Source organism: Aethalodelphis obliquidens, unplaced genomic scaffold (genome assembly GCF_003676395.1).
Source record: "Aethalodelphis obliquidens isolate GAN/ISIS:26980383/991018 unplaced genomic scaffold, ASM367639v1 scaffold40, whole genome shotgun sequence".
NCBI classification, from domain to species: domain Eukaryota; kingdom Metazoa; phylum Chordata; class Mammalia; order Artiodactyla; family Delphinidae; genus Aethalodelphis; species Aethalodelphis obliquidens.
This window is the reverse complement of record NW_020837984.1, coordinates 17,585,195-17,611,644: the sequence shown is the minus strand read 5'-3', so window position 1 is coordinate 17,611,644 and position 26,450 is coordinate 17,585,195. Positions and strand designations below refer to the sequence as shown.

The following is a 26,450-nucleotide window of genomic DNA, read 5'->3' as shown; positions in this document are numbered from 1 at the left end:
TGGGGAGGGGAGGGGAGGGGGGAGGGGAGGGGAGGGGAGGGGAGGGGGGCAGTGCGGGTTCTCCCCTCAGGTGTAGGGAAGGCCGGGCCGGGCAGCGGGCTTCTAACTCGGCGTGTGCTTCCTTTCCAGGCAGGGACTCGGCACAGTCCCCCAAGTCGCTCACCCATAAAAGGACGTACAGCGATGAGGCCAGCCAGGTGCGAGCCGCTCCTCCCCGGGCCCTTCTTGACCTTCAGGGCCACCTTGACGGGGCCTCCCGCTCCTCTCTCTGCGTCAACGGGAGCCACATTTACACTGAGGAGCCCCAGGGGCCCCTGCGGCACCGCAGCTCCATCTCTGGCCCCCTGCACACTGTCTCCTCCCGGCCCTCTGAGGAGGGGCCGCGCTCTGCGGATGACTCCTGGGGCAGAGGCAGCCGCCGCACCGGCAGCTCAGAGGCGGTGCCTGGACAGGAGGAGCTGAGCTCGCAGGTGCTGGCCGTCGGGGCCCGCTGCTCTGGAGAGGAGGAGGGGGCCTGGCCCTCAGAGGGGAGGCCGGTGCAGGTCGCCACACCTATGGTGGCCTCCTCTGAGGCTGTGGCCGAGAAGGAGGGAGCCCGGAAGGAGGAGCGGAAGCCCCGGATGGGCCTTTTCCACCATCACCACCAGGGGCTGAGTCGGAGCGAGATGGGGCGCCGAGGCTCTCTGGGGGAGAAGGGGGTTCCCACTCTGGGGGCCTCCCCACACCACTCGTCCAGTGGGGAGGAAAAGGCCAAAAGTAGCTGGTTTGGCTTGAGAGAAGCCAAGGAACCAACTCAGAAACCCAGGTACGTCCTTGGCAAGACCAGCTTTAATCCCTGGGGTGGATGCTGGGGTATTTGCACCGAACCCCGGGGCAGGGAGAATGGGGCAGGATGGGACCCTTGGGCAGGCTGCTGGGGCTCTGGCTTTGCATGGTTGAGCGGGAAACCCTGTCTCCCTAAGCCGCGGCTTGTTGTCTGCACGTGGACGCAGGTGAGTTGAAGGGCACAGAGCTCTGGGGGTCCTGTGGGCCTCACTTCCTGAGTTGGCACACCCATCCCCTGCGGGAGGGGGAGGAATAGGACAAAAGCAGGAAAGGCCGTTTGTATGAATTCTTTGCTTCCCAACCTCTACCTCTTGCCCCCTGGCCTCAAGGTCACCAAGCTTTGGCAGGTAGAGAGGTGGGGACCAAGGACTCACCTCAGACTTCCCCCACCCTTTCCGAAGCTAGATGGCTTCACACCAGCCGTCCCAGCTGTCTCTGTGCTCTCTTCTCTCTGAGAGATGGGAGTTGAGTAATTGATGTGTCCACCCCCTCCCCTGTACACTCACCCCCGGTTGCTCCCCGGCCTTGGCCGGAGGCTGTGGGCAGCTCCCCTGAAATCTGTGACCTACCCTGTGTCCTTAGAGACTCCTGGGGCTCTGGCCCTCTCTGGTGTCTCTTGGTCTTGGGGTATGGCAAGTGCTGATGGCGGCTGCTCTGTTTTGAATATGCTGAGTCCCACCTGGGAGAGGAATGCAGGAGTCCTTCAGCCTAGGCCTGGGACAGAGTCCCTAGCCCTCACCCTGGCCCTCTGATCTCTTCCTAAGTTGGAGCCAGCGGAGGCTGCTTCACTATCCAGCAGGGCCCAGGGAGGGGCTCCGGGCTTTGGCCAGGAGCAGGTGTTCCCCCCTGCCAAGGGCCCAGGGCCAGCCCTGGACAGGAGCATCTGTGACAACCCCAGCCAGTGTGGCAAGGGCGGCCGTTACTGTCCTGTCAGCAAGCCTGCCTGTCCCCATCAGTGGCTATGTGGGCCGGAGGCGGGGTGGGAAGAGTGGGCGCAGTGGTAAAGGGCCAGGAGATAGGGCAAAGGGAGGGGCCCTAAACCTCTTCCCCAGCAGAGGGGAGAAGACTCCTGAAGTCCTGGTTCTTTTCTTGCCCTGTGAAATTCTGAGTTTGCTCAGAGGACCAGGGAGAGAAACACAGGGCCTTTGAGGTTTGAGCCCTGGCCGCCTGGCAGCTCTCCGTACAGCCTCATCGTTGGGTGTGTGGGGTGGATCAGTCTCTGGGTGATGTCTCCCCTGCTTAGGAGAGCTTCGGTTCCCTACTGCCCAGCCCTCCTCATCGGAGCCCAGGGGAACTGCTGGCTACCTGCAGCCTAGAGGAAGAAGGGGATGCCCAGGCTGAGCTGGTGGCCCTGTGACAACTCAGAGATTGTAGGTGGTGTGGTGGAGGGAGGGGCACAGACCGTGGGCTCAGTGCTGTTGTCCATGGGGTGTCTCTGGGCCTCTTCCAGGGTGGGATGGATGTGGGGGACATTTCTCTGTGAGGCTGTTTCTAGGCGAGTGCCAGGCTTTGGGCTCGAGCTCTGCAGGCCATGACAGTGATGTTGCGGTTGCCGTTGCTGGTGCTTACAGCCTCTGTTTTCCTTGTTTCTCCATGTCTCCTAATGGCCTTTCAGAGGCAAGAGAAGTTGGGTGATGGACGAACATAAGGGAGCTGAGAGTTTTGCCCTTCTCGTACTTGAATTCCGAGCTCGTCCTCTGCAGGTTGGAGGGCAGATGGGGCCTCCTGCCCTCCCTGGGACCCATTTGCTTACAGTGGCTGAAGGGGCAGGCTCTGTGGCCTTGCCTCCAGGCAGGGTGGAAGGGACTATTCTTGGGGTGCAGTGACCTGGCCTGCAGAGGTGTGAGACCTGGACATTGAGCCCTGTCAGCATCACGCTGGCCCTGTGTGCGTCGGAGGGAAGGGCTGGCCTGGAAGAAACCACCCTTGGTGCTTGCCCAGAGGTCTTGGGGCCTTTGAGGAGAGAATAAGAGGTGAGCTGACTTGCGGCAGGAAGCCATAAGTTGGACACCTAGAACTGGAGTGACCGAATGTAACTGCGAGACACCCAAGGGGATCCTGTCCACAGGTCCAGAGGTTTGGGTGCCTCTGCCCCGGGGCTACCATTGCAGATTGCTGGGTGTTCCTCACTAGGCAGGGCAGCGGCGCCCTCTAGTGTTCCCACATTGCACTGAGGCCCCGTGCAGAGGCCAGAAGCAGTATGTGCTGTGCGCAGTATCCAGAGAAAAAACTGTTGCTGTTGGAGAAGGCAGCAGCTGGGAGAGGCCAGGAAGATGGTCCTCCTGTTCCTCCTGACCTGTCCCTCATCTGCCAGGTCCCATGACTGTTGCACTAGCCCCCACCAGCATGTGGGCAGGGGGCTGGGGAATGGCTGGTTGAGGTTTGGGCCACAGATCTCATCCCTGCTCACCAGCCCTGCTGTGAGCCATTCACCCTAAGCTGCAGCACAGGTCACTTTAGTGTGTGTTTAGGACCGTCAAGACCGTGTGTGTTGAAACCACCAGTGCCAAAACGAATTGTCTTTGTGTCTGTCCCTTTCTGACCCTTTTAGGGTACGTATAAGCTTTCTGAGAGCAGGTCATCTCAAGCTCCTGTGTTCCCTCCCCTCACACTAACCACAGAACTTTGTGCACAGTAGGAGATCAAGTGTTAGATACAGACATTTTTTTAAATTGGGGGTAAGCATGGCCCAACACAGAGGCAAGTGTATCGTGGTGGCCTTCAGCAGTCTCTGCATCTGCCCCAGCCCCTCACCAGGTGGTGAGCAGTGAGGTCCTGATGAGCCTGGAGTGTGCGCTGGCTGCCGAGAGAGCTCGGGGTCTCAGCGGCGTTCGCAGTGGTGTAAACGTGTAACTGTGTTGTATGCCAGTGACTTAGAGTTAGTGTGGCCATAAATCCTGTTTGTGCCTGTTTTCCTGGCATAGTTAGTAGTGCCCCTTTACTCTATTAAAAACATTCTGGTTTGGAAGATAAATTAAATGGTCTGCCTACTTAGAGCATGCAAGGCCCCACTGTGTCACCTCACTGTGCCCAGATGAAGGGAGAGGATGTGTCCAGTCATGTTTCCTGGACATCGGGGCACATCTCAGGCAGACACCAGGAGATGGAGCCTTAGGAGGGCTGGCTGAAGGCATTTTGGCTGGGGTGGGTATGCCTGAAAGGCTGGCTTTAGCCTTTTCAGGGAGTGCCTGTGGGAGAGTCTTTGCAGATCCACTTGCCACCTCTGGGACCAATGCATGGAAATAACAAGGACACATAGCTCATCTCAGTCTAAGGAAGAGCTGTTCACCAGTGAAACCTGGCCCCTCGCTACAGAGGTGTCCTGGTGTAGTGAGTTACCTAGCAACGGCTGTGTTTAAGAAGAAGGGGGGCTGTTGGAGGGAACAGGTGATTGCTGTATTAAGTGGCAGGTTCATCCAATTGCTCTAAGGTTCTTAAGCCACAGTAAGGCCCTGAAGTTTTATTCTGTCAGGTCAAAGGGGCAGAGACATTTGGACTTCTGATTTCTTTCCCCAACTTTTGGTCCTAAAAGAGAAGATAAGTCAGCATATGTTGTAGCCCCTGCTGCTTGGTGGGGGGACAGCAATGTGCTGGGCTAGCATGGTGGGTTCTGTCCTCTGAGCATACCCTGCAAAGATAACACATGGGAATGTGTCTCTGATCTGATCTGTGCCAGGTGGAATGGTAGGCAGGGGAATTTTTTTTTTCTTTTGGCTGTGCCGCACAGCTTGTGGGACGGTAGTCCCCTGACCAGGGATTGAACCTGGGCCCTCAGCAGTGAGAGTGTGGAGCCCTAACCACTGGACTGCCAGGGAATTTCCGGGAGGGGACTTTTTAAAGTAAGAACTTTCAGAGTGTGCGCCTGGTGTTGAGCAAGGGTGAGGGAGGCATGGGGACAGGGGGACGTGTTACTGGGTAGGAGGGATGGACAAGAGGCTCTCAGAGGTTGTGCTGGCTCTGGGGAGGCTGCCAGGCCTGGCCCCTGGGGCACACTTTCCTCCAGAGAAAGCCCTTTGCTGGTTCCATACCAACGGGTTTGTGTGCACCTGTGGGTAGCCAGTGTGGGGAGGGTTGCCAGCCGAGCCTGGGGCTCCCAGCCCTTTCCTTGCCCTCTCCTGCCCTGCGGTTCTGACAGTCAGCCAGATTGCTGCAAGACTGTAAGAGTGAGTGGGGCCAGGCTAGGGCTGAGGGGTGTAGAGCTAAGCTTGGTGCTATTTAATGCTGATGGGGCTGCTTCCATCAGACCCCTCTGTCCACTTGTCATACAGGGCACTGGGGAGAGACAGCTCAGAGTCCCCCAGCCCTGTTCCTGGGGGCTGAGTCCTGCCGGCAGGGTTGGGCTGTGTCGGGAGTGGGTGCTCCGATGGTGGGGGTGGGCTGAGGGCAGGGTCTTGACCCACATGGTGGTGGTACGTTGCTCTCCTTGGTCCCCAAGGTAGATATATCTCGATGAAGGGAGAAAAGGGGCCTTTGGAGGTGTTGGGACTCTGGGCTCAGGATCCTCCCTCTTTCGGTGTCTTTACCGTGCCTTGACCGCAGAGGCAGAGCTGTTCTGGGAAGCCCTGGTGGGGTGGGAGAGGATGGGACTTTCTATGCCCGCCCTGGCCGGGAGTTATTGTCGGGCAGAAACAGGATTAGGAGAGTCTCTGGAAGCTAGATTCTTAAGAGAAACCCAGGGGTGGGGACCTGGCTGTGTCTTGCCTGTGAGGCTGGGCTCATAGACTCCAGCCTGTCTGGGTAGCCCACCTGTGCTGATGGTTGAACTGGACTCCTTCCCATTGCCTGCCCCCGGTGTCTGCGGATGAGCTGGCCCTGCCTCTGCCCAGCTCTGTGTGGGACCTGCTCCGTCTGGCCCCTGGGTTCCCGGAAGAATCCTGGCTCCAGACTTCTGGGCCTCTTTCCATAGGTGCCCCTCCTACCCCAACCATCGTTCCTCGTGGGCTGATTGGTGAGGCCTGGCTTCTGGGACCTCAGGGCTCGCCCCAAGCATTTCCCCTTGGGAAGAAGCAGCTTGAGTGGAGAGGGTGGATGTGTAGGAGTTCTTCAGGATGTTTCCACCTGGGCTGGCAGGGGTCAAGGAATGGGGATCTTGGGGCTTAGAGGGGGGCTGAAGGTGGGGGTCAAATAGCAGGCAAATCCAGGCCACTGACAGGCCCCTGAAGTCTGGGCTCAGCTGCAAGGAGCCTCAAACCATTGTCAGACTGCTGAAAGCAGGGGTGTTGGGTCCCCCTTTCCCCCTGCACTGTCTTTCTGGACTTCTGTCTGTGTCCGGGGGTTGTCCCGGGGAAGCCAAGAGCTCTAATTTTAGAGTCTATTCCTTCCCATTCCCCTCACGTCAGCTGCATGCTGTAGATAAGGTACAAGTGCAGGACATGCCCCCTCCAAGAAGACCCTGGAGGGGACACCTGAAGGCCAGCACGTATCTTGGGGAGTGTGAGTGTATTATCAAGGAGTGGATTTCCCAGGGGGGCCAGGGATCTGTGTGGGGGACCCTGGGAGGCCCCTGGTGACATCCAGAGTTGCTGCTGCTGCCTCTGCTGCCACATCCCAGCCTCTGTCTCCCCAGCAGCGTTGCTTCCAAGGCTGGCCCGTGGGTGCCCTTGGTGAGGGAGGCTGCCTGCCATGTGCCAGGCCAGGTGGATGCCTGACAGCAGACATCCTCAGCAGTGTCTTGTCCTCCTTGGCCGGTTATGGTACCCTTCCCAGAAGCGAAAAGGCCACGTCCTCTCCAGCTGACACCTTGTCCTGCCTGTTAACAGCCCCATCATTACCTCTCATTTGTGCAAGGGTTCAGGAGAACCCAGGCTGTTTCAGGAGTCAGAATGTCGGGCACCGGCTGGGTTCTGTTAGTGCTGGCTTCATCCAGCCAAATACCTGGGCCTTGCTTTTCTCTGGTCTCTTTATCCTGTCCAAGCCAGCTGGTATTTTCTTTCCTCTGTCTCAGTCCATAAAGGGATGTCAGGTGCTTTCTGGTTGGTTCTTCAGGTGTCAGTCTGGCCTCGAGTAGTCGTCAGCATGGGGTAGTAGTTGGGATCACTCCTGTTAAGTGGGATTCTTGCTCCTCGGGGTTGGTGTGAGGACCGGATGAGCTCTGCCTAGAATCTTCATCCTTGGGTGATGCCTCGTCATGTACACATCGGGGTCTTCCCTCCGTCCCCTGGCCCACGTGCCCGAGCCCAGCTCGGGGAGCACGGTGGCACCTCTTCCCCAGGCAGGTGGCGGGCAGGGGTGTGGTGTTCAGCAGGGGCGTTTCCAGTCTTGGCATTAACCAGGAGGCTCACGGTTTTGTCTCCCTCCACAGCCTGGACGTGTCTCCTCAGGTAGAATCTGACCCAGCTGCTCTTCCTCACCACGTCCCCTGCTCCCCCTGTGCTCCGGCCCCCCCACTCCTGCTCCCACCTCTGCTCCTATGCTAAGCACTAACCTTTTTGCAGCCACCTCCCCCGCTGTTGCCGCTGCTGCCGCTGCCACCGCCATCCCTGAAGCCACCCATGGGGATTCTTGGGTCTTACCAACCCGTTCCTCTCCTCCCTGCAGAGCAACCCTTTCTTCGAGGAGCTCGTAGCCGACATAGCACTAAACTCTCCTTCACCTGCTCCCTCTCTCCCCAGTGCCTCGAGGGCCAGCCCCACTCCCCTGGCCTCCCCTGGGAAAGCCCCGCCTGAGTGGGACGACACCTTCAACATCTTTGCTGCCAGCAGGCTGCGTCCAGAGGCCAGGAGTGAGATCCTGGCCCCAGCAGGAGTGGGGCTGGAGGTGACTGGGCAGCAAGACCCAGGCCCTGGGGCCGTGACAGTGAAAGCAGCTGAGCCCCAGGGGGACCCTGGGGGAGGAGAAGGAGGTGGGAGCAGCGTGTGGCTGGAGCCCAGAGTTCCTCTGGACTTGGGACTGGACCTTCGGAGCAGGAGTGTGGTTGACCCGGGGCCCCTCGGGGCGGAAGGGGCCTGCCTGCCCTCCGCGTCAGCCCAGCTGCACCCAAGAGCCTCAGACTCTGAAGCAGACAGGGAGTTGCCCGCCCCAGGAGGGGAAGCAGGGCAGAGTCTGGCAGACAGTGCGACGTCTCTGTTTAGCTCCCCAGAAGTGATCAGTCTGTGGGAGAGGCTGCCTGGCCCAGACAGTGCCCCTGAGGGCCAGGACGAGGAGGCGTCCCGAGATGGCAGCCAGCTTTTCCATGAGCTCGACACAGTTGACGATTCCTGGCCGTGGGATGTGGTCACCGTTTCTCCTGCAGCTGAGTCTTCCTCACCAGTCCTGCGGGGAGAGTCCGATGAGCCGCCCACTCCCCAGATGCAGCCAGAGTCGCCAGAACCTGTGAGCCCCAAGAGGAGTGAGGGGCTTCCCCCACCGGAGCCGGAGTCAGAGCCCGAACCTGAGTGGGTGTCGAACGAGGGGCTGCAGCCCAACACAGCACCGCCCAAGCCACCGCGTCTCCTCATACCCTCAGATTCCCAGGAGAAGGAGGCAGCGGTGGAGGAAGAGAAGGAGAAAGCGGCAGGGGGGCTGGGTAGCAGGGGGTCAGAGATGGGAGGAGAAGATGTCTTCCCAAGTGCGTTGATTGCTGGTCCCCAGGCGGCCGAGGAGGAGGAGGAGGGCGGCGAGAAGCCGGAGTCAGAGTCTGACAGCCACTCTGGAGCCATGCTGGGTGGGCCAGGCCTGGAAGATCTAGCAGAGGATGCCAGCCCTCCTGTGTCTGGGCCCTGCCTACCTCGGCCCACCAGCTGTCCTCAGGGTCCTGCCCCTACACCCTCAAAGACCTTGGCTCTTCAGAGTCAGCAGATCTGGGCGGCTCCAGAGAGAGGAGAAGGCCCTGAGGCTCCTGAGGCCCAGAGCCAGGAACCAGTAGGAGAGGCACATGGGTTCCTGTCAGGCAGCTCTCAGCTTGCTGACTTGTGGGTCTCGGAAGAGGATGCCTTGAACCCCTTCTTGCCTCAGGGGAGCCAAGATCCCCCCAGCCTCCCGTCCACACCCCTTCCAGGGTCCAGGGACCCTTCCGTCCACTGTGGTCCCGAAGAGCTGCCCACCCCCGCAGAACCTGCCTGTCCGCGGCCCCCTCTCCCACCCTGGGCCAGCTGCCACCACGGGGGGCCCAGCCCTCCGTGCTCGCCCCTGCCTGGAGCCTGGCCCCTGACCTCTTCCTCCCCGCCCCCCGGGGAGCCAGCCTCCCCCACTGGGAGCTCCCCCCCTCCACTTGGGGAGGACCACGCTGCAGTCACCCCAGCCTCCCCGCTTGCGCTTCTGCCCTTGGAGACACGACCAGCTGAGGAGCCACATCCCAGTGCCAGGTGAGCAGGCGCCCAGAAACCAGTCTCTAGGAGGAAGGGGGGCGCAGAGCAGCTTCAGCTCCTCCAGGGGCCGGTGAGGGGTTCCTTCACCCCAAGGCAGGACGGCGGAAGCTTTGGAGACGTGCGCCTTCCGTGGTACTGTCTCTGAAGCTGCTTCCTCTTGGGACCTTGGACCAGCAGGTGTCCCCATAAGCCGGGGGTTTGGGGGATGATGATGATGAGGTGTAGGGGGTGAGGAATGAGGTGGGGAGAAGTGATATGGGCCAGCAGGGAAAGGGGGATGTGAGCTCGGGTTCTCAGCACAGGAGGGGCTAGGGCAGTGCAGCTTGTCAAATGGCGGCCCTTGGGGGAGCAGACTGTGGAAGGCAGAGAGCCAGAGGGGAGGGACTGGTCCTGAGGTCAGAGAGGAGAGCCAAGATGCCTTTAGAGGACAAAAGAAAAGCTAAGATGCTCCCCACATACATGACCCTCAGAAAAATGTTTTTTTCCTGACCCCAGCAGGTGCCTCATCGGTTTGCATTTGTGCCTTTCAGGGGGTGGTCCTGACGTGCTTAGGACTGTGCTGAGTGGACAGAGGATGCCTGTGTGACTGTGGTCACTGTGGCATTGGTCTCTTTTGGAAGAATTATGAGGCCGTGACCTCACCGGGTGGCTGGTGAGGGGTGACCAGAGCTGAGGCCCGGAGAGACAGGTCACTGTGGGGAATGGCGTACGACTTAGACGGGGCAGCAAAGCCCAGAGGGAGTCTAGCACTTCAGGAGACCTGAGTGAAGAAGTGGGGCGTGGGGAGGAGCAGAGGGGCACAGGCTCCAGCACTGGCCGGCCTCTGGGAGGCCCCCAGCCCACCAACTCATACCTTTGGTCATCCGGATTCACTGAGTGTCGACTGTGTGACAGGCACTGAACAGAGATGAAAGACACGGTTCCCACCGTATTCCCAAGGAGTTCCCAATCCAGAGGGGAAGATAAAAGTGAACCGGGGAAGGGAAACCCCAGGGGGCCAGTGCTGATAGGTGAAAAGTGGGTGGGAAGGAGCCTGGGCTGCTCCCGACTGCTGTTCCAGTGGGAGGTGGTGATGCTGATCCCAGAGGTGAGGGAGAGGAGGTGGTTAGGGCTTCCTTGCTCTGATGACAGCATCCTCAGCTGGCCCTGCCACACTCCAGCACCACTTCTAATTATACTCACCACTTTCTGGAAGTTTTATTCTCCTCAGAGTTGGCGTCACATCTGTGCTTGGCATGTTCCTTCCATCATGACGTTGATGGGCCAAGTAGAGCTGTCCCCATTTATCAGATGAGGAAATGGAGTCTATGAGAGCTGCAGGGTCCAGGGTCCCTCAGATGTAGTGGGGGGGCAGTCAGACTGAGAGCCCAAGACTCCTGGCCCCCCATTCAGGGGGTTTTTATGCCGCACTGGTATTCCTGCCCTCCCTCAGCACAGCCCAAAGGTGGCATGAGAGCTGCCTTTACATCCTCACCCTTAACATAAACTCCTAGATGGGCAGGAGGGGCTGGGATGTGTTCTTTTCCCTACCGTCTGCTCCCGCCTGGCTCTCTGCCTCTCCTCCCGGGTTGTGACCCTGAACCCACAGCCCTGTCCTGAGTATCAGAGCTGGCTTCTCTGGGTCTGGGTGGGCCTCCCTTCAGTGGTGTTCGGGGGCCTTGGGATAAGCTGTTTTGCTTCCTCCTCCTGAATGGTCCACTTCCTCTGTGAAGTAAGTATAAATTTAGGAGGTCCTCTAGAGGCAGGTTAAGTTGAATTGGAAGCTGATGCTTACAGTTTGGGTACCCGTGACAGGTACAAGGTGCTGGGGGATCCCAGAGGAGAGTCATCTTAGTCAGCGTGGGGGAATCAGGAAGGTTTCCTGGAGGAAGTGGACTTGCACAGCTTTGAAACATGAGTAGGCGTTAGCAGGCCAGCAGGCAGAGGGGCAGTGTTCCAGACAGCAGCAGCTTTGACAAGAACCTAAAGATGAGAGCGAGCACGTCTTCCTCTGGCTGGAGTGAATGAGGGAGTAGGGGGTCAGGAAGAAAGGGCAGGGGCCCGGTTGTGTTAGAGATTGTGTTTTCTTACCTTGATAGGGAGCCACTGGGGAGGTGAGACCCTTGTCCCACACAGAACGGAGGAGTGGTTGGAGGTGGGCAAGATTGCCCCGGAGGAGCTGATTTAGCAGTTGGGTGTGGCTGGAAAAAGGTTTACTCAACGCTGGCTTGGAGAGGGGGGGATAGTGTGAGAGAAGGTGAGAAGGCAGCAGGGCTTGACGTTTGTCAAGGCTGAGGTGGGAGTGGGGGGCGTTCCGAGGGGTTCCTAGGTTTCTGACTAGAGCCGTACAAGGCTAATGGTGCCTGGCGCTCACCATGAGGGAGCGTAGGAAAGGGCAGGCAGGCCGGGGGGGAGTGTGGGTTCCTCTGGAGCCAGCCTGCAACTGTCTGCCTAGGTCTAGAGCTCAGGGGTGAGGTCTGGGCTGAAGATGGAGATCAGAGGTGGAGGGGAGAGGACCCAGGGGCAGACCCTCAGTTGAGCCTGGGAAGGATGTCAGGTGTCAGGAAACCAGACGGAGGTCTTGGGGAAAACCAGGGAGGAGAGCAGTCCAAAGGAAAGAGTGAGTGAGCAGTCCAAGGGTCAGTTCTGCAGAGAGGTCAGTGAGGTGAGAACTGAGGGGTTGGTGGCCTCAGCAGGAACACTTGTGACGGGCCGGTGGGGGCCACTGTCCTAAAGGGTTGAGGAGTCAACGAAAGGTGGGAACTTGTAGAGACAGAATGTGGTCCACATGCTCTGGAAAGGCTGGGTGAGAAGGAAGAAGAGGTGGGGATGACTGAGGGTGAGGGCTAGGCGAAGACAAGGCCAAGGGAGGGTTTCTCAGGCCTCTGTAAATGCTGATGGCAAGCAGCTGGTAGAGGTGGGCGAGTGACCAAGCACCCCAGTCTGCTCAGGTCTTCCTTGGCTTTAGCAGCACTGGAAGTCCCACATCCTAGGCATCCCCGGTCCTGGGAAAATTAGGAAACTGGGAGGATTGATCATCCCCCTAGAGAAACGTTACAGTAGAGAAGAGGAGGGAGGGGGGCTGGCTGGAGGGGGTGGCTCTGGCAAAGACTGGGATTAGGTACAGAGAAGTCTGCAGGACGGCCTCTGCTGTCCCTGTGAAGGGGGTGCAGCGGGGAGGGGCAGGTGGTGGACTGAGGAGAGCAGTGAGGGCAGGGGCGTTGGGGGGCAGTCACCACCAGGTGGTGAGACCTGCTGGCCCCAGAGAGAAGGTGGCCCCTCTTTTCCTTGTGCCACCCATCCCTCCCCATAACGCATCTCCTTTCTGTCTTTGCAGTCCCCACCCTGTGAAGCCCCTCAGTGCTGCCCCAGTGGAGGGCAGCCCTGACAGGAAGCAGTCCCGCTCTAGTCTGAGTACAGCCCTGAGCAGCGGGCTGGAGAAGCTCAAGACCGTCACATCTGGCAGCATTCAGCCTGTGGCTCCAGCCCCCCAGGTTGGCCAGACTGTGGACGCCAAGAGGCTGAAGGTAAGGCCCAGCAGGGTGCCTGGGGCGTCAGAGCAGACGTTTGGTGCTGTGAAGAGATGTCAGGTGTCTCGAGGTCAGGGGCCGGGTGCTGGGCAGGGTGGAGCAAGGAGCAGGCCTGGCCCCCCTCACCAGAGCCTTGAAGCCAGTTAGGCTGTCCCTGGCATTGGGACAGAGGCAGCTCCTAGGGCCTGTGTGGGGAAACTGGGGTGCAGGTGGGCCTGAGGCTGTCCTGCTCACTCTTACTCCCTCTGGCCTCAGGACTCTGGTGTGCTGGACCAGTCGGCCAAATACTACCACCTGACCCACGACGAGCTCATCGGTCTGCTCCTGCAGCGGGAGCGGGAGCTGAGCCAGCGCGACGAGCACGTGCAGGAGCTAGAGAGCTACATCGACCGGCTGCTGGTGCGGATCATGGAGACCTCGCCCACACTGCTGCAGATTCCCCCTGCTCCCCCCAAGTAGCCCTCTTCACCCCCATCCCCAGAGGCTTGGCGCAGACCCACTACCCAGTAGGGCTCGCACCCTCCCTCCCTCCCTCCCGCTGAACTCTCACCTGGGTCTGGGTGCAGCCTGTCCTCTGTTGTCACCCCTTGTTCCCGCTCTCTCCTGCCTCAACTGGGGCTGCTGGCAGGGGAGCCCTTTGGACTCCCATTGGCGCCATCAAGTTCTGTGTACAACTTGTGTCTTTGGGAGCCCTGAGTCTTTCCCATCTGCCTGTTTTCATACCCCTTAGCTTTGGGGGCTCCAGGGAATTGGAGCAAAGAATTTCGCCCTCAAGAGGGAGCAGGGGTGAGCTGCAATGCGATGTGGTGGTATCTGGGACATACTTTATTACCCGCATTTCTTCCACGGCTAAACCCTTGTCTTCTCCACCTCCCTCCAGCCTCTGGAGGTCTCCTGGTAGTACTGGGGCTGTGGCAGGGACCAAGCGCCCAGTTCTCTGTGAGTTATGGGCAACCAGGGCACCTACTCTTCAGCCTCACGTCCAATTTCCCTGGGAGCAGGGAGCCTGTATGGTCTAGTCTGCCGTGTCCCAAGTCTGACTGCTTTCAGCTGTTTGCCGAGCGAGTGCAGCGTAGATGGCGGGAGATGATGGGGGCCGCTCCCCACCCTCGTCTGCTGACTTTTGCATTGAGTGTCATGTGTGAATGCATGGAGAGCTGGGACAGGAGTGGGGAGAGCCCCTTCTCACCCACCTCCAGGCTTTGGGCTGCTTATGTTTGGGGATCAAGCCTCCAGCTCTGTTCTCATTGCCTGTCCAGATGCCAAAACTGTGCTGCTGCAGGGTTTGAACTTTTGGAAACCAATTAAAATGTGCCTTTTGTGGGTAGGGTCAAAAGCCTCCGGATGTAGACCTCTCCCCCTAGTTGGCGTCCCCCTCCCCTCCTGTTGAGCACATGGGGTTGGATCTTTTGGGGCCCTGGGAATGGGACAGGAGGGTGGGGGCAGCCCTGCTGCATGCTCTGCCCCTCCCCTAGAGTTAATTTCAGCTAAGGTTCCGGCCAGGCTGCTGCTGCTCCCTCAGCATCCCTGCCATCCTCTCCTCCTCCCTCAGCACAAATTGAGGAGGGTCCTAGGATAAAAACTACATTCTGGGAGTGGGAGGTCCCCCTCTGCCTACACTTAGGAAAAGCCTTCCTTGCCCTCCCATTCACCCACTAGCTGCTGACCAGACCGAAAGGGTCTGCTCCATGTCCTTGCCTGGCTTGGCTGCAGTGCACTTTGAAACAAAGTGTCTGTCCTTTGGCCCGGCCCCTGGTTTGCTTGCAGAAAACATGACAGACTTGCCCATGGTATCTGCAGGGAATCTTTGGTGGCTGGGGGTACTCTGCCTTAGCATTGTGCGGTGAGGAGGTGCTGAAGGGGGATGCTTTTGGCCCACCGAGAAGGTGAGAGCTCCTCTGTGACTACCTCTTCTTCATGAGACGGCCTGTGGGGTCACTCGGACAGCCGTGGAAAGGGATGTGCTCTCCGGGTCATGTCTTCCTTCTGCCAGGATGAAGCCGAGGAGTCCCACACATGGGGGAAAGCCCCTGTCATGTTATCTACCTTAAGAATCACTCGTCAGAGCTGAGGAGTGTTCACAGGTGCTCAAGACTTTGATCATGTTTCGGGAGGGTCATTGGGGGTTGGATGTGTGTCTCTTCAGGAGGAAGGGGATCACTCCTCCACTAGGTGTTCCTCTGGGCTCTATTCAGTCTCAGTCCTGATCCTGGTCTTCCACTCGCCCTTGATTATGGGCCTCCAAAATGCCCAGGGCAGGGATGTCTTCAGAAGAGTTTTGAGCTGAAGCCCGGGGTTCTTGTGGCTGTTTTTGCTCCTAGCCATAACTTGGAGGAGAGCTGCAGGTGGGGTGGGCAGGGAGCAGGCACAGTTCTGCTTTGCTGTTTGTCTTCCTAGTTGTAACGCCTGTTTATAAAGAGCTTGTTCTTTATGTTTTGAGCACTTTATGAAGAATAAAAAATTAACATACTGCAGGTGGCTCTGTTGTGTTACTGTTTTGATAAGTGTATGAAGGAGGCTTCCGTGGGGGAGAAAGCAGCCTTAAATCAAGATGATGCGGTTCTCGGATGATAACCGCCCCTGCCCTAACCTCAGGGGCAGCAGCACAGTGTTGCTGAGTGGGCCGGGCTCTGTCTTTTCTCATTCCCGGGAAACCCACATTTACCGAGTGATGTGGGGCATACAGAGGGATTTTAAAAGACGTGATTCCTACTCTCAAGCCACTTAGTCTAGTAGGGAAAGATAAGATACAAATCCAAGATACAAATGGTTTCTTCATGGCCAGCTAGACTTTCTCCAGCTAGGAAAAGTCCATTTCTCGTGGTTCGACATGGAAGAGGAACTGACTGCTACAGATCATGCAGTGTCCAGAAGGCATGAGCCAACCCAGCACTTCACCATAAGCCTAAGGAGATTCACAGTGCGGGCGTGGGGGGAGGGGTGGGGTGGTGGTTAGGTTCCCAAGGTCAAAAACCAAACATTTCTACTGTCCTCTTGGGCAAAACAGGCAGCTGTCCCTCAGTCATTCCCGTGGCCCTTCCCCCCAGTCTGGCTCACTGACCAGATATTTCAGCTAGGAATCTGCTACTCTAATGTGCATGGGTGTTTATTATCCCTGCTAGTGCCTTGCTCTACAATCTGCAGTACTTCCCCTCTTACCTAAAGTCCTTGTAGCTGGTGCTTGTTAAGCACTTCTGAAACCCCCTCCCCCTCCCCCCATCCCAGTTCTCTTCCAGCCCAGGAACTGGGCCCCGGGAGAGATCTCCGGTTGGCCAGAGGAAGTGAAGGCTGCCAAGGCTCTTAAGTCCTTGCTGTTTAACTCATACAGCAACAAATACTTGAGTTTCTGCTGTGAGCCCTCTCAGCTAGCACTAAGGACTTAGCAATGAATCCAAAAGTCAAAACTCCTGCTCTGTGGACCTCACAGTAGGAAAGGCAGATAGTCAAAACCACAAATAATTATAAATTGCAAGGGCTTGCGAAAGGAAAGTGCTGGCTGCTATAGGAATATGTAGTGGATTTTGCGGAAGCAGGGCGAGGATTGGCAAATGCAATATTTAGGCTGAGACCAGAAAGAGTCAGCATCAGGCTAAGATTAAAAAGTTAAGGTCTTTTGGGCCAATGGCGCGGCAAGCGCCCAGCATGCGCCAGGAACTGAGTTGGAGAGCAAGGGACGAGGGGCAGGGTGGCGACGGAAGGACCTGCATGAAGATTCTGCAGTGCAATTCTTTGTACAAAGTTTTCCAGGATTACCCTATTGTCTGGAGTCCTTGCCCATCTGGTCCAAGGGTCGGACCCACTTCAGTAGGGCTCTTCTGGGCTGCATGCAGCTCCAGGAGCGACGCCCACCGCAGCAACTCAAACTTCTAGGGGCAGGTAACCAGCGAGGGGTCGCTCGATGGCCCCCTATCGAGACCTTAAGAGTCGTACACGCACACTCCTCCCGGACTGCCGACGCCTGCAAAATTAGCGGCGGGAACCGAGACCCGGTCTGAGTCGGTGCAACTCTCCGCTGTCTAGGGTTGTCAAGCTCCGTGACAAGAAAAACTACATTCCCCACAACCCCTTGCGCCGCCGGCTTGCTGCGGTTGCTTACGGCCAATCGGGAGAGACAGCTGTGGCGGGGGCCGAGGAGGGACATTTTAAAAGGGCCGGAGATTGCGGGCGTCAGTGGCCATGGCGGATACAGCGACTACAGCATCGGCGGCGGCGGCGGCTAGTGCCGCTAACGCCTCGACCGATGCACCGCCTTTCCAGCTGGGCAAACCCCGCTTCCAGCAGGTGAGGACCGGGATGTGGCTTGAGGGTCGGTGGGTAGCATAGGGAGGGCGAGCAAACTCCTCTCCAAAATCCTCTTTAGCCCTAGGGTCTCCGACCCGCGGCCACCAGGGAGCCTGCAGCTACTGCCTGGGGGAACCTCGGCCACAGCCGCCTTTTTCCCATTGGTCAGCGGTGTGGGCGAGGGCTCCCACCTTGGCTCCCTATTGGCCATCGGCGCCGTCACTCCCCATCCGCCCGTGCTCTCCAGTCCTTCCCGCCCGAGGCTCTCTGTGATTGGCCACTGCCCGCCGCGGCCCGGGATCCGAGCTCCCGGGTCCGAGCCGCTTCTGCAGGGTCTCTTGGGCAGGGCAGCCGTCCGCTTCAGGCGGAAAGTTCGAGTCCGGCCCTGGGTGAGAAGTTGGTGTGGCCCAGATGCCTTCTAACTTATTCCCCAGGTGGTGACCGACAGACATTCTTTCCGAGCTGCCCGCGGAGCCTCTGGGCAGCATCCGTGCCCCGCGGCCCCGCTCCCAGCCCTCCACCCCAAGCAGGGTCCGCGGTGGGGATGGGTGAGGGCCGCGAGCCGAGGGGTACCCGCCGCCCGGCGACCCCTCTCCCCTCCGGCGGGGGATTCACTGACGTAGCGAGTCGACCGGCTGGTGCCCTGCCGGAGATGGAGCGAGGACGTTCGGGGAGAGCCGGGGTGCGGAGGAAACGCTGTGTCATCCCAGGGGACCGCCGGCCGCTCGGAGGGTCCGCGTCCCCGGGAGCCTGCCCCAACCCCCTACCCCGCTGCGACCTCCACGGAGCGCTCTTCTCTGTCCGACCCGATATGACTCTTCGGGGCACTGTGACAGTCGTCCTTTTCCTTCGGAACCCCAGACAGGGCGTCTCTAACTCGCCCTCGGCCCAGGAGACGGGGATAGGGTCCGCAGCCGGGACGTGCGGCCCGGGCTGGAGGCTGGGAAGGGCCGTTCCCACGCCGCATTCCCGGGTCCCCGCTGCCTCCAGCGATGAGGAAATGGACTTGGTTAGGAAAAGGGGCAAAGAGATTCGGCTGAAGTGAACCAGGCTTGCCGGGGGTGGGGGCAGTGGAGGCGGACGGAAAGAAGTTTGCAGGAAGAAAGGAAATTGTACAAAGGTCGGTGCAGTGGTTGATTGGTTGGTTGTTTTCATGATGGTGGGAGAGGGACTCGTTCCAGCAAAGTGGTGCACTGAGCTTTGCTGATATTAAGGAGTTGCGCTTATGAGCCTTTTGAGAAAATGTCCCCACTGTTTTTAAACAGGACTTTAATTCCTTTAAAAAATAAACCATCTCAGCATGTAGGTATCTGAGGCGAGACTGGTGTCATCCTGTCAGTGCAGGGTGCCACCTGGAACTGCCTGTCAGGGGTTCCTCTGCCTGGACTTGAGTGACACTTCATTAGCTGACCCCCTTCTCCGCCCTCCACACACATTCTGTTGTACTGGTCCTTCAAGACTCAGGCCGGCCTCCTCCCCTAAACACTTCCTCCCTTCTTCCCCTTACCCCCTGGTGGGCCCAGGTCTCAGACTCCCTCCTGCCTGACTCTTTGGCCACCCCAAGTGGGATCCTCAAAGGTCAGCCTTTACAACAGTCTGCCCTGTGGTTCTCTGTGTGATTACTTGGTCTCCTCGACACTTGTGAACACCTTTTGAGAGGAGGGGCTGATCTTGCCCTTCCCTTGTCTCCATCCTACCCTGAGGTGGGGCTTGGCACATAGTAATGTGCTGAATAAAGATCTGTGGGTTCATTTTTTCCCAGTACCTGTCCTGGGACATTCAGTCACACAACAGATATTTGAGAACCTCCTAGTGGCTTTAATGACTGAGCCCTTTGCTGTGATCACCGCTGGAGCCATAAATGCACCTTTGAGGCTACTGTTCAGGCAGCCATTGCTGGTACCTCTTTTTGGCACCACTCCTGAGGGCAGCTAGTGTTTGTTGTATTTGCTTTTGAAGCACCTCTCCCCAAGCATAGTGACCTGCATAAAGCACAGTGAGTGTGATATTCATTCATGTTAAGGAACTTCCCTTTCCTCCAGATCTGCTCCTCCACACGATTCCCTGGTTGTGCAAGCAGCCCAACCTGCCACCCAGATGACTCTCAAGACTGGGAGTCACCTGTATACTTGCCTTCCTCTCCTTCACCCTCTAAATGCAACCAGAGGCCCAGGGTTCTCATCTCAGATAGCTCTCAAATCCACTTATCTCCACTGCTGGAATCCTAGACTGAGCCCCCATCATCTATCTCCTGAGCCACTGCAGAAGCCTCCTGACAGGGCTCCCTACTTGCTCTCTGGCCCCCTTCCAATCCCTTCCTCTTCCGCATGGCAGAGTCCCAACAATGCAGGTCTGATCAGGTGACGCCCCACCCTCTCGCCCAATACATATGTTCTTAAACACCTTCCAGTGGCTTCCCCTGCTTCTGAGATAAAGACCTCTGTTTGGAAGGCCCCAAAGGCCTGCATAGCCCACCCCTGCTGGCCTCTTCTTGCTCCAGAGGAAACTCCACGCATCCCCTTGAATCCTGCTTCCCACCACACTGGCTACTTTCAGCCCCTTGAACTCTGAGTGGTTCATAATCCAGGGCTCAGTCCCAGAGCCCAATCCAGGGACACCACTCTCAACCCCCAACCAGTATCACTGCTTTCTGCAAGACTAGGCAGGATCTTTCCTTACTCCCTGGAGTCCCCCCAGAACCCTTCTTCCTTTCATTCCTCAAGGATCTCCCTGTGAAGGGGGCAGGGGGAGGAGGGCCACTGAGCAGTGTCAGAGGGTGGAGAAAGACAGCTTGCCTCGATGGGCTTTGGTCTGTTACCGTCTTTCTCCCCATAAGATGATAATGCTAGCCAAGCATCGTTCTAACCTTTTTGTGCATTGACCTATTTAATTTTCATAACGACCGTGTGAGACAGGTACAGTTATCCCACGTATTATAGGTGAGAAGACCGGCACACAAACAGATTCAGTTACTTCCTAGGCAGTCTGGCTCCAGAGTCTACGTTTGTCTGTTTATTGTCAACTTTTTTATTATGCAGGCTTTCAAACACGCAAAAGTGGAGGCAATTGACAATGAACTCCTGTGCACCCGTCACTCAGTTTCAACAGTTGCCAGTGTGAGGCCCACCTCATTTCACCTATATGCCCCCACCCCAACCAATGAATTATTTTAAAGCAAAGCCCATTATTTCATTGTACGTGCTGTAGATATCTCTCAAAAGTAAAGACTTTTTTGGTTAGCTTTTCTAAATAAACTTTAAAATTTTTGAAATAATTTTGTGTGTACAGAAGTCAAGTAGCAGAATTCCTGTATAACCTTCACCCAAGTTTCCCCTAATGTCATCATCTCAGATTACCACGGTACATTTGTTAGAACTAAGAAACCAACATTGGAACATTACTATTAACTACACTCCAGACTTTGTTGGATTTCACTATCTTTTACACTAATGTTATCTTTCTGTTCCAGGATCCCACATTCCATTTGGTCGTCATGTTTCCTCAGTCTCCCCTCGGATCTATGACCGTTTCTCAGACTTACCTTGTGTTTGGTGACCCTGACAGTTCTGAGAAGTACTGGTCAGATATTTTATAGAAGGTCCCTCAATTTGGGTTTGTCTAGTGTCTTTCTCATGGTTAGATGGTTATGGGTTTTAGGGGGAGAATGTCACAGAGGTGAAGTGCCTTCTTTTTCACATGGTATCAGAGGGTTTTTTGATTAGTTTTAACATAACCATTATACCACTAACACACCTAAAATAATTATTTCTTAATATCATCAAACCAGTCATTATTTGTCTTAGTCTGTTTGGGGTGCTGTAACAAAATACCATAGATTGGGTAGCATATAAACAACAGAAATTTGTTTCTCACAGTTCTCGAAGCTGGAAGTCCAAGATCAAGGCACTGGCAGATTCACTGTCTGAAGAGAGTCAGCTTTCTTGTTCATAGATAACATCTTCTAGCTGTAACCTCCCATGGCAGAAGGGAGGAGGGATCTTTCTGGGGTCTCTTTTATAAGGGCACTAATCCTAATCATTAGGGTAACCTCATCACTTCCCAAAGACCCCAATTCCTAAAACAGTCACCCTGGAGGTTAGGATTTCAACATATGACTTTGGGGGTAGGGTGGGGACAAGCGTTCAGTCCATTGCACTATTCACATTTCCCTGATTGTCACATCATTTTAAAAATAATTGATCTGTTTCATTCAGGATCCCACAAGGCCCACACATCATATTTGACTGATAGTTTCCTTTCATCTCTTCTGATCTATTGGTTCTTCCCTCTTTCTTTCTTTCTATTTGTTGAAGAAACTGCATTGTTTGTCCTGTACAATTTCCCTATTCTGAATGTGACTGAAGGTATCTCTGTGGTATAAGTTAAGATGTTCCTCTGTCCCCTGTTGTTCCTGTAAACTTCAAGTCCATACTTTTTTTTTTTTTTTTTTTTTTTTTTTTGCAGTACGTGGGCCTCTCACCGTTGTGGCCTCTCCCGTTACGGAGCACAGGCTCCGGGCGTGCAGGCTCAGCGGCCACCGCTCACGGGCCCAGCCGCTCCGCGGCATGTGGGATCCTCCTGGACCAGGGCACGAACCCACGTCCCCTGCATCGGCAGGCGGACTCTCCCACTGCGCCACCAGGGAAGCCCTCAAGTCCATACTTTTAACCACTGCCCCATATTGCCAGGTGAAGGGAAGATGGCAGGAGTGCCTGGGGGAGCTCTGTGAACTGACTGCTCCCTTTCCTCCTCCTTTTCTGCTCATTTCCTTTCCTGAACCCACTCTTTTCTTCCTACAGGCCTGACACCGTTTTTGGCAATTTGGGGCCCCAGGACAGGAAACAAACACACATGATTCTTCCCATTTGTGATTCAGTCTATCCAGAAATAAGTTTGCTTTATTTTTTTTTTTAAACTTCCTTGTTTCTTCTGAAATCTCACTTATCTGCTATGACGACTGGGGGTATGGGTGTGCTGTGTGTGTCCTGGGTCCAAAATCCACCAAGGCCTACGGTAGCAGAGCAGGTGGGTTGCATAGGGCTCTCTCTGGGGTCCAGGGAGCTTGTGGGCAGGAAAATGCACTCTTCACTTCAAGATGGAGAGGTTTGTGTGGGCTGAGAGTCAGGAGGCAATGGGGAAGCTTCTCATATAGTTTGCCTGAAATAAGTTCTAAAGTGAAAATGCCTTGCAGGTAGTTATACATTTACGTTCTATAGGCTAGAGAGCGACTGTTTCCCAGGGTTGGTCCTGGGGCTTGTTTGTGCTGTGGACACGGTCAACACCTTCCAGTCCAGTGGCTCTCAACCCCTGCTGCACAGGAATCACCTGGGCAGGTTTCTAAACAGACACCGATGCCTGGAGCCCACCCCAGGCCAATAGCATTCGAATCCTTGGGTGTACAGGCTGGATTTTAGAAAACCCAGGTGATTCAGTGTGTAGCCTGGTTGAGGACTACTGAGCTGGTCCAGCCTTTCCGCCTTTGGGCTGCAGGTTCAGTGATTTAGAGGTCTGGGTGCAGGCGGGCTGTCAGTTTCTTCTCAGGCCTTTGCCCACAGCTGCTGCTCCCGAGGCAGCTCTCTGGCTGTGCTCTCCTGGGCCAGGCCCCAGAGTTAGGAAGGCAGCAGGCCTCGAGCCCCTGCTGAGAATTAGCTGACTCACCTTTCTTGTGAAGGGAAACGGAAGGAATTACTTGGCTGACTCATTTTTCCAGTGAAGCAAAAGGGAAGGAAAGACATCCACTGATTATCTGATGGGGTAAAAGTGGGGTCTGAATCTTGGAGGGCAAAAAAAGTCATACATATTAAACTATTGAGAAAGTAATAAAAACTAATTAGGCCGAGAAGGTAGAAACCTTCCCTGCTGTGTCCTGCATCAGGCAGGGAGGACAGACACATAAAGGCAGCTATAAAGAAGAGTGCTTCTGACTAGGGCCTGCTCAGCCCTGAGGTATCCCAGCCACCTCCTTCTTTGGGGAGCCACTCTTTCATACTCACTGAGAATTCACATTCTCCAAGGTCATAGATTGCCAGAAACTTTGCTGTTTAAAATGTATCAGTAGTGTCGACTTAGAAAGAAACAGACACAACGTTGATTCTTTTGTTCTAGTTCTGTGAAAAATGCCACTGGTAGTTTGATAGGGATTACATTGAATCTGTAGATTGCTTTGGGTAGTAGAGTCATTTTCACAATGTTGATTCTTCCAACCCAAGAACATGGTATATCTCTCCATCTATTTGTATCATCTTTAATTTCTTTCATCAGTATCTTATAATTTTCTGCATACAGGTCTTTTGTCTCCTTAGGTAGGTTTATTCCTAGATATTTTATTCTTTTTGTTGCAATGGTAAATGGGAGTGTTTTCTTAATTTCACTTTCAGATTTTTCATCATTAGTGTATAGGAATGCCAGAGATTTCTGTGCATTAATTTTGTATCCTGCTACTTTACCAAATTCATTGATTAGCTCTAGTAGTTTTCTGGTAGCATCTTTAGGATTCTCTATGTAGAGTATCATGTCATCTGCAAACAGTGACAGCTTTACTTCTACTTTTCCAACTTGGATTCCTTTTATTTCCTTTTCTTCTCTGATTGCTGTGGCTAAAACTTCCAAAACTATGAGACACAGACCTACTAGAGAATGGACTTGAGGATATGGGGAGGGGGAAGGGTAAGCTGTGACAAAGTGAGAGAGTGGCATAGACATATATACACTACCAAATGTAAAATAGCTAGCTAGTGGGAAGCAGCCGCATAGCACAGGGAGATCAGCTCGGTGCTTTGTGACCACCTAGAGGGGTGGGATAGGGAAGGTGGGAGGGAGGGAGACACAAGAGGGAAGAGATATGGGAACATATGTTTATGTATAACTGATTCACTTTGTTATAAAGCAGAAACTAACACACCATTGTAAAGCAATTATACTCCAATAAAGATGTAAAAGACAAAAACAAAAACAAACAAAAAACCCCCACAAAAACACAGAACGTAAGAACTGTGAGTTGATTTATTTAGTATCTTACTGAGGACTATAGTCTGGAAGACACCCTCTCACAGAGCTCTGAGAAACTGCTCTGAAGAGGTAAAGGGGGAGGTCAGCATGTATATGATCTTGGCGAAGGGTACTTGTAATCAAGCACACATCTCAGGAGAAGGTTGCTGCCACGCATGAGGAGCAGATATCTTAGTTAATGGTTTTAGTGCTTTTCTAAGTATGGGAAGACGCAAGAATCCATGTTCATAAAAGATTTGTCCTGAAAATATTTAACTCTGAAGGCCTGTTCTGCCAATTTTCCCAGAGCACAGAGAGCCTCCTTCCTGATCTCCGCCCTGAACTCTGCCCTGAATTCCTTTCAGGGTGTCTTGAAGGTTAGAGACTGCCGTGGCTAATGGTTCAATCCTTGTAGAACCAGGTAACAGTAGGAATGACACATTCCCCTTTTGATTGGTGGGCCTGTGGCACTTTGACTCAGAGAATCAACGCAACTGCAGAGCTTCAAATAAGGAGCTTTAACTTTATAGTTTTCAAAAAAAAAAAACAACCCTACGTCTACTTCTCAGTCCAGACCTATGTGGACCCCCTTCCCCACAGCCCTGCTTTGCTTCCAGCCTGTTAATGTACTGCTTCATTTATTTTACTCTACCTTTCCCAGAATTCTGCACTAACTCAATTTTTTCCCTTTGTTTGACAAAATTGCCTTATAGTTCCTCTACTTTGTGGCCTCCCTCATTGCAGTGAGTCAGTAAGCCTGACTTTTTCCCAGGGTAGTGGGGGAGGTTAGTCTGATTGGGTTAGGACATGTATGCCTAGCATTTCCAACTCAGAACCCCTTTCTTGAATCTCAGGCCTATATGTTTAAGTGTTTGTTGAGAGGTTACATCTGGAAGGCCCTTTAAGTATCACAAGTTTATGTGGCCAATCCAGAACTGTTATCTTCCTCTCCACTAAATCAGTATGCTTCTTGCTTTCCTTATCCTGGTTAATAAGCATTAGTGTCTGACTAGAGATCTAGGCATTACCATGACTGTGTTATTCCTCATTCCCCTAGTCAGTTAACCTTGCTCTACTCCCAGGACCTAGCACAGTCTTAGGCACACAGTAGGTCTTCAATAGCTATTTGGTGAATGACTGAAAAAACCACAGGAGCCTGGTGCAGATTCTGACCCGAGCCTGCATGCCTTTGAGCTCTTGCTGATACCCTTCTCTGCTAGGTAAACTCATCCATCCACTCATCCCAGCTCCTCTGGGAAGCTTCCTGACTCACTAGGGAGGAATAAACTGTGTCTCCTGTGCCCATAATGATGCCTCATTTAGGCAGGGATCACAGTGTTGGTTTTTTTTGTTTGTTTGTTTTTTTAGAAGATGTTGGGGGTAGGAGTTTATTAATTAATTAATTTATTGTTGCTGTGTTGCCTCTTCGTTTCTGTGCGAGGGCTTTCTCTAGTTGTGGCAAGCGGGGGCCATTCTTCATCGCAGTATGCGGGCCTCACTATGGCGGCCTCTCTTGTTGCGGAGCACAGGCTCCAGACGCGCAGGCTCAGTAGTTGTGGCTCACGGGCCTAGCTGCTCTGCGGCATGTGGGATCCTCCCAGACCAGGGCTCGAACCCGTGTCCCCTGCATTGGCAGGCAGATTCTCAACCACTGCGCCACCAGGGAAGCCCTAGGGATCACAGTGTTTTATAGTTATCTGTTTACTTGTTTGTCTCTCTTGATGGTCTCGGCTCCTTGCGGGCTTGTTCGTCGTGGTGTTCCCTCAGCTAGTCCAGTATGGGTTTGTAGGTATCAATGGAGCCGAATGTCTTACTTAGGACTCTCTCCCAGTGGCAGTGGTGGAGAGTAATACGAGAGGGTTAGCAGGGCCGGGACAGGATGAAGGCAGTGACAGACCACAGGGCAAGACAGAGGCTGGATGTTTGCACTGGATCATCTTCAAGAAGCTGCTTCCCTCAGGCCGTTCTCCTTCAGGCCTTCACCTCTGCCCCTGCTGATCCTCTTCCCTCCTTGGGCTGCTAACTGCCGGGCATTGGCTGTTCACCGGCCCACTCATTCATTCCTGTGGCCAGTGTGTTTGTGGAGCCTCTTCTAGGTGTGTAACACAAGACCAGGAGCCAAGGAAGATAATACAGAAAGAATATCCAATAGCCCACATCCTTCAGGAGCTTATAATCGAGTAATAGACCAGTTTGTATTTTAATTTAAATATATATTTAAAAAATAGAATATTACTTATTTATATTATACATAATACTGATTTTTTTTCATTTTAAAAGCAATATAAAAGATATGGAAATAAAAATCCATAAATAAAAATCTGTTAACATTTTAATATATTTTCATCTAGCTTTTTAAATAATATGATTTTGAAATCCTAATTTTGAAACAGTTTCAGTCTACAGAAAAGTTGCAAGAAGAATACAGAGAAATTCCATATACCCTTTGCTTAGATCCACTAGTTTTTAACATTTTGTCACATTTCCTTTATTATTCTTTGTCTACAGATGATCATAAAGTCCAGAAACATAGCAAATATACATGTTACCAAGAACATCTTCA

General features: G+C 54.6%; 2 protein-coding genes across 15 annotated transcripts in view; both read left to right on the top strand.

The window, feature by feature from the left end:
- Positions 1 to 15,091, top strand: part of RAB11FIP5 (RAB11 family interacting protein 5) — a 36,649-nt gene extending 21,558 nt beyond the window's left edge. The window contains exons 3-7 of one of the 7 annotated variants that reach the window (XR_003438286.1): positions 130 to 805; positions 7,127 to 7,145; positions 7,363 to 9,107; positions 9,641 to 9,798; positions 12,427 to 12,538. Coding sequence is in view for 6 of the 7 variants with exons in the window: in XM_027132016.1 (XP_026987817.1) it covers positions 130 to 805; positions 7,127 to 7,145; positions 7,363 to 9,107; positions 12,427 to 12,616; positions 12,875 to 13,078 (2,834 nt within the window). In the remaining variant the exon portion in view is untranslated. The other 6 variants (XM_027132016.1, XM_027132017.1, XM_027132018.1 and 3 more) reach the window with 6 other exon arrangements.
- A 1,573-nt stretch (positions 15,092 to 16,664) lies between these two features.
- SFXN5 (sideroflexin 5) overlaps positions 16,665 to 26,450 on the top strand; it is a 116,643-nt gene continuing 106,857 nt past the window's right edge. For 5 of the 8 annotated variants that reach the window (XR_003438284.1, XM_027132014.1, XM_027132010.1 and 2 more), the window contains exon 1: positions 16,758 to 16,900. Coding sequence is in view for 7 of the 8 variants with exons in the window: in XM_027132014.1 (XP_026987815.1) it covers positions 16,796 to 16,900 (105 nt within the window). In the remaining variant the exon portion in view is untranslated. Of the gene's footprint in view, positions 16,901 to 26,450 lie in introns of all 8 variants that reach the window. The other 3 variants (XM_027132011.1, XM_027132013.1, XM_027132015.1) reach the window with 3 other exon arrangements.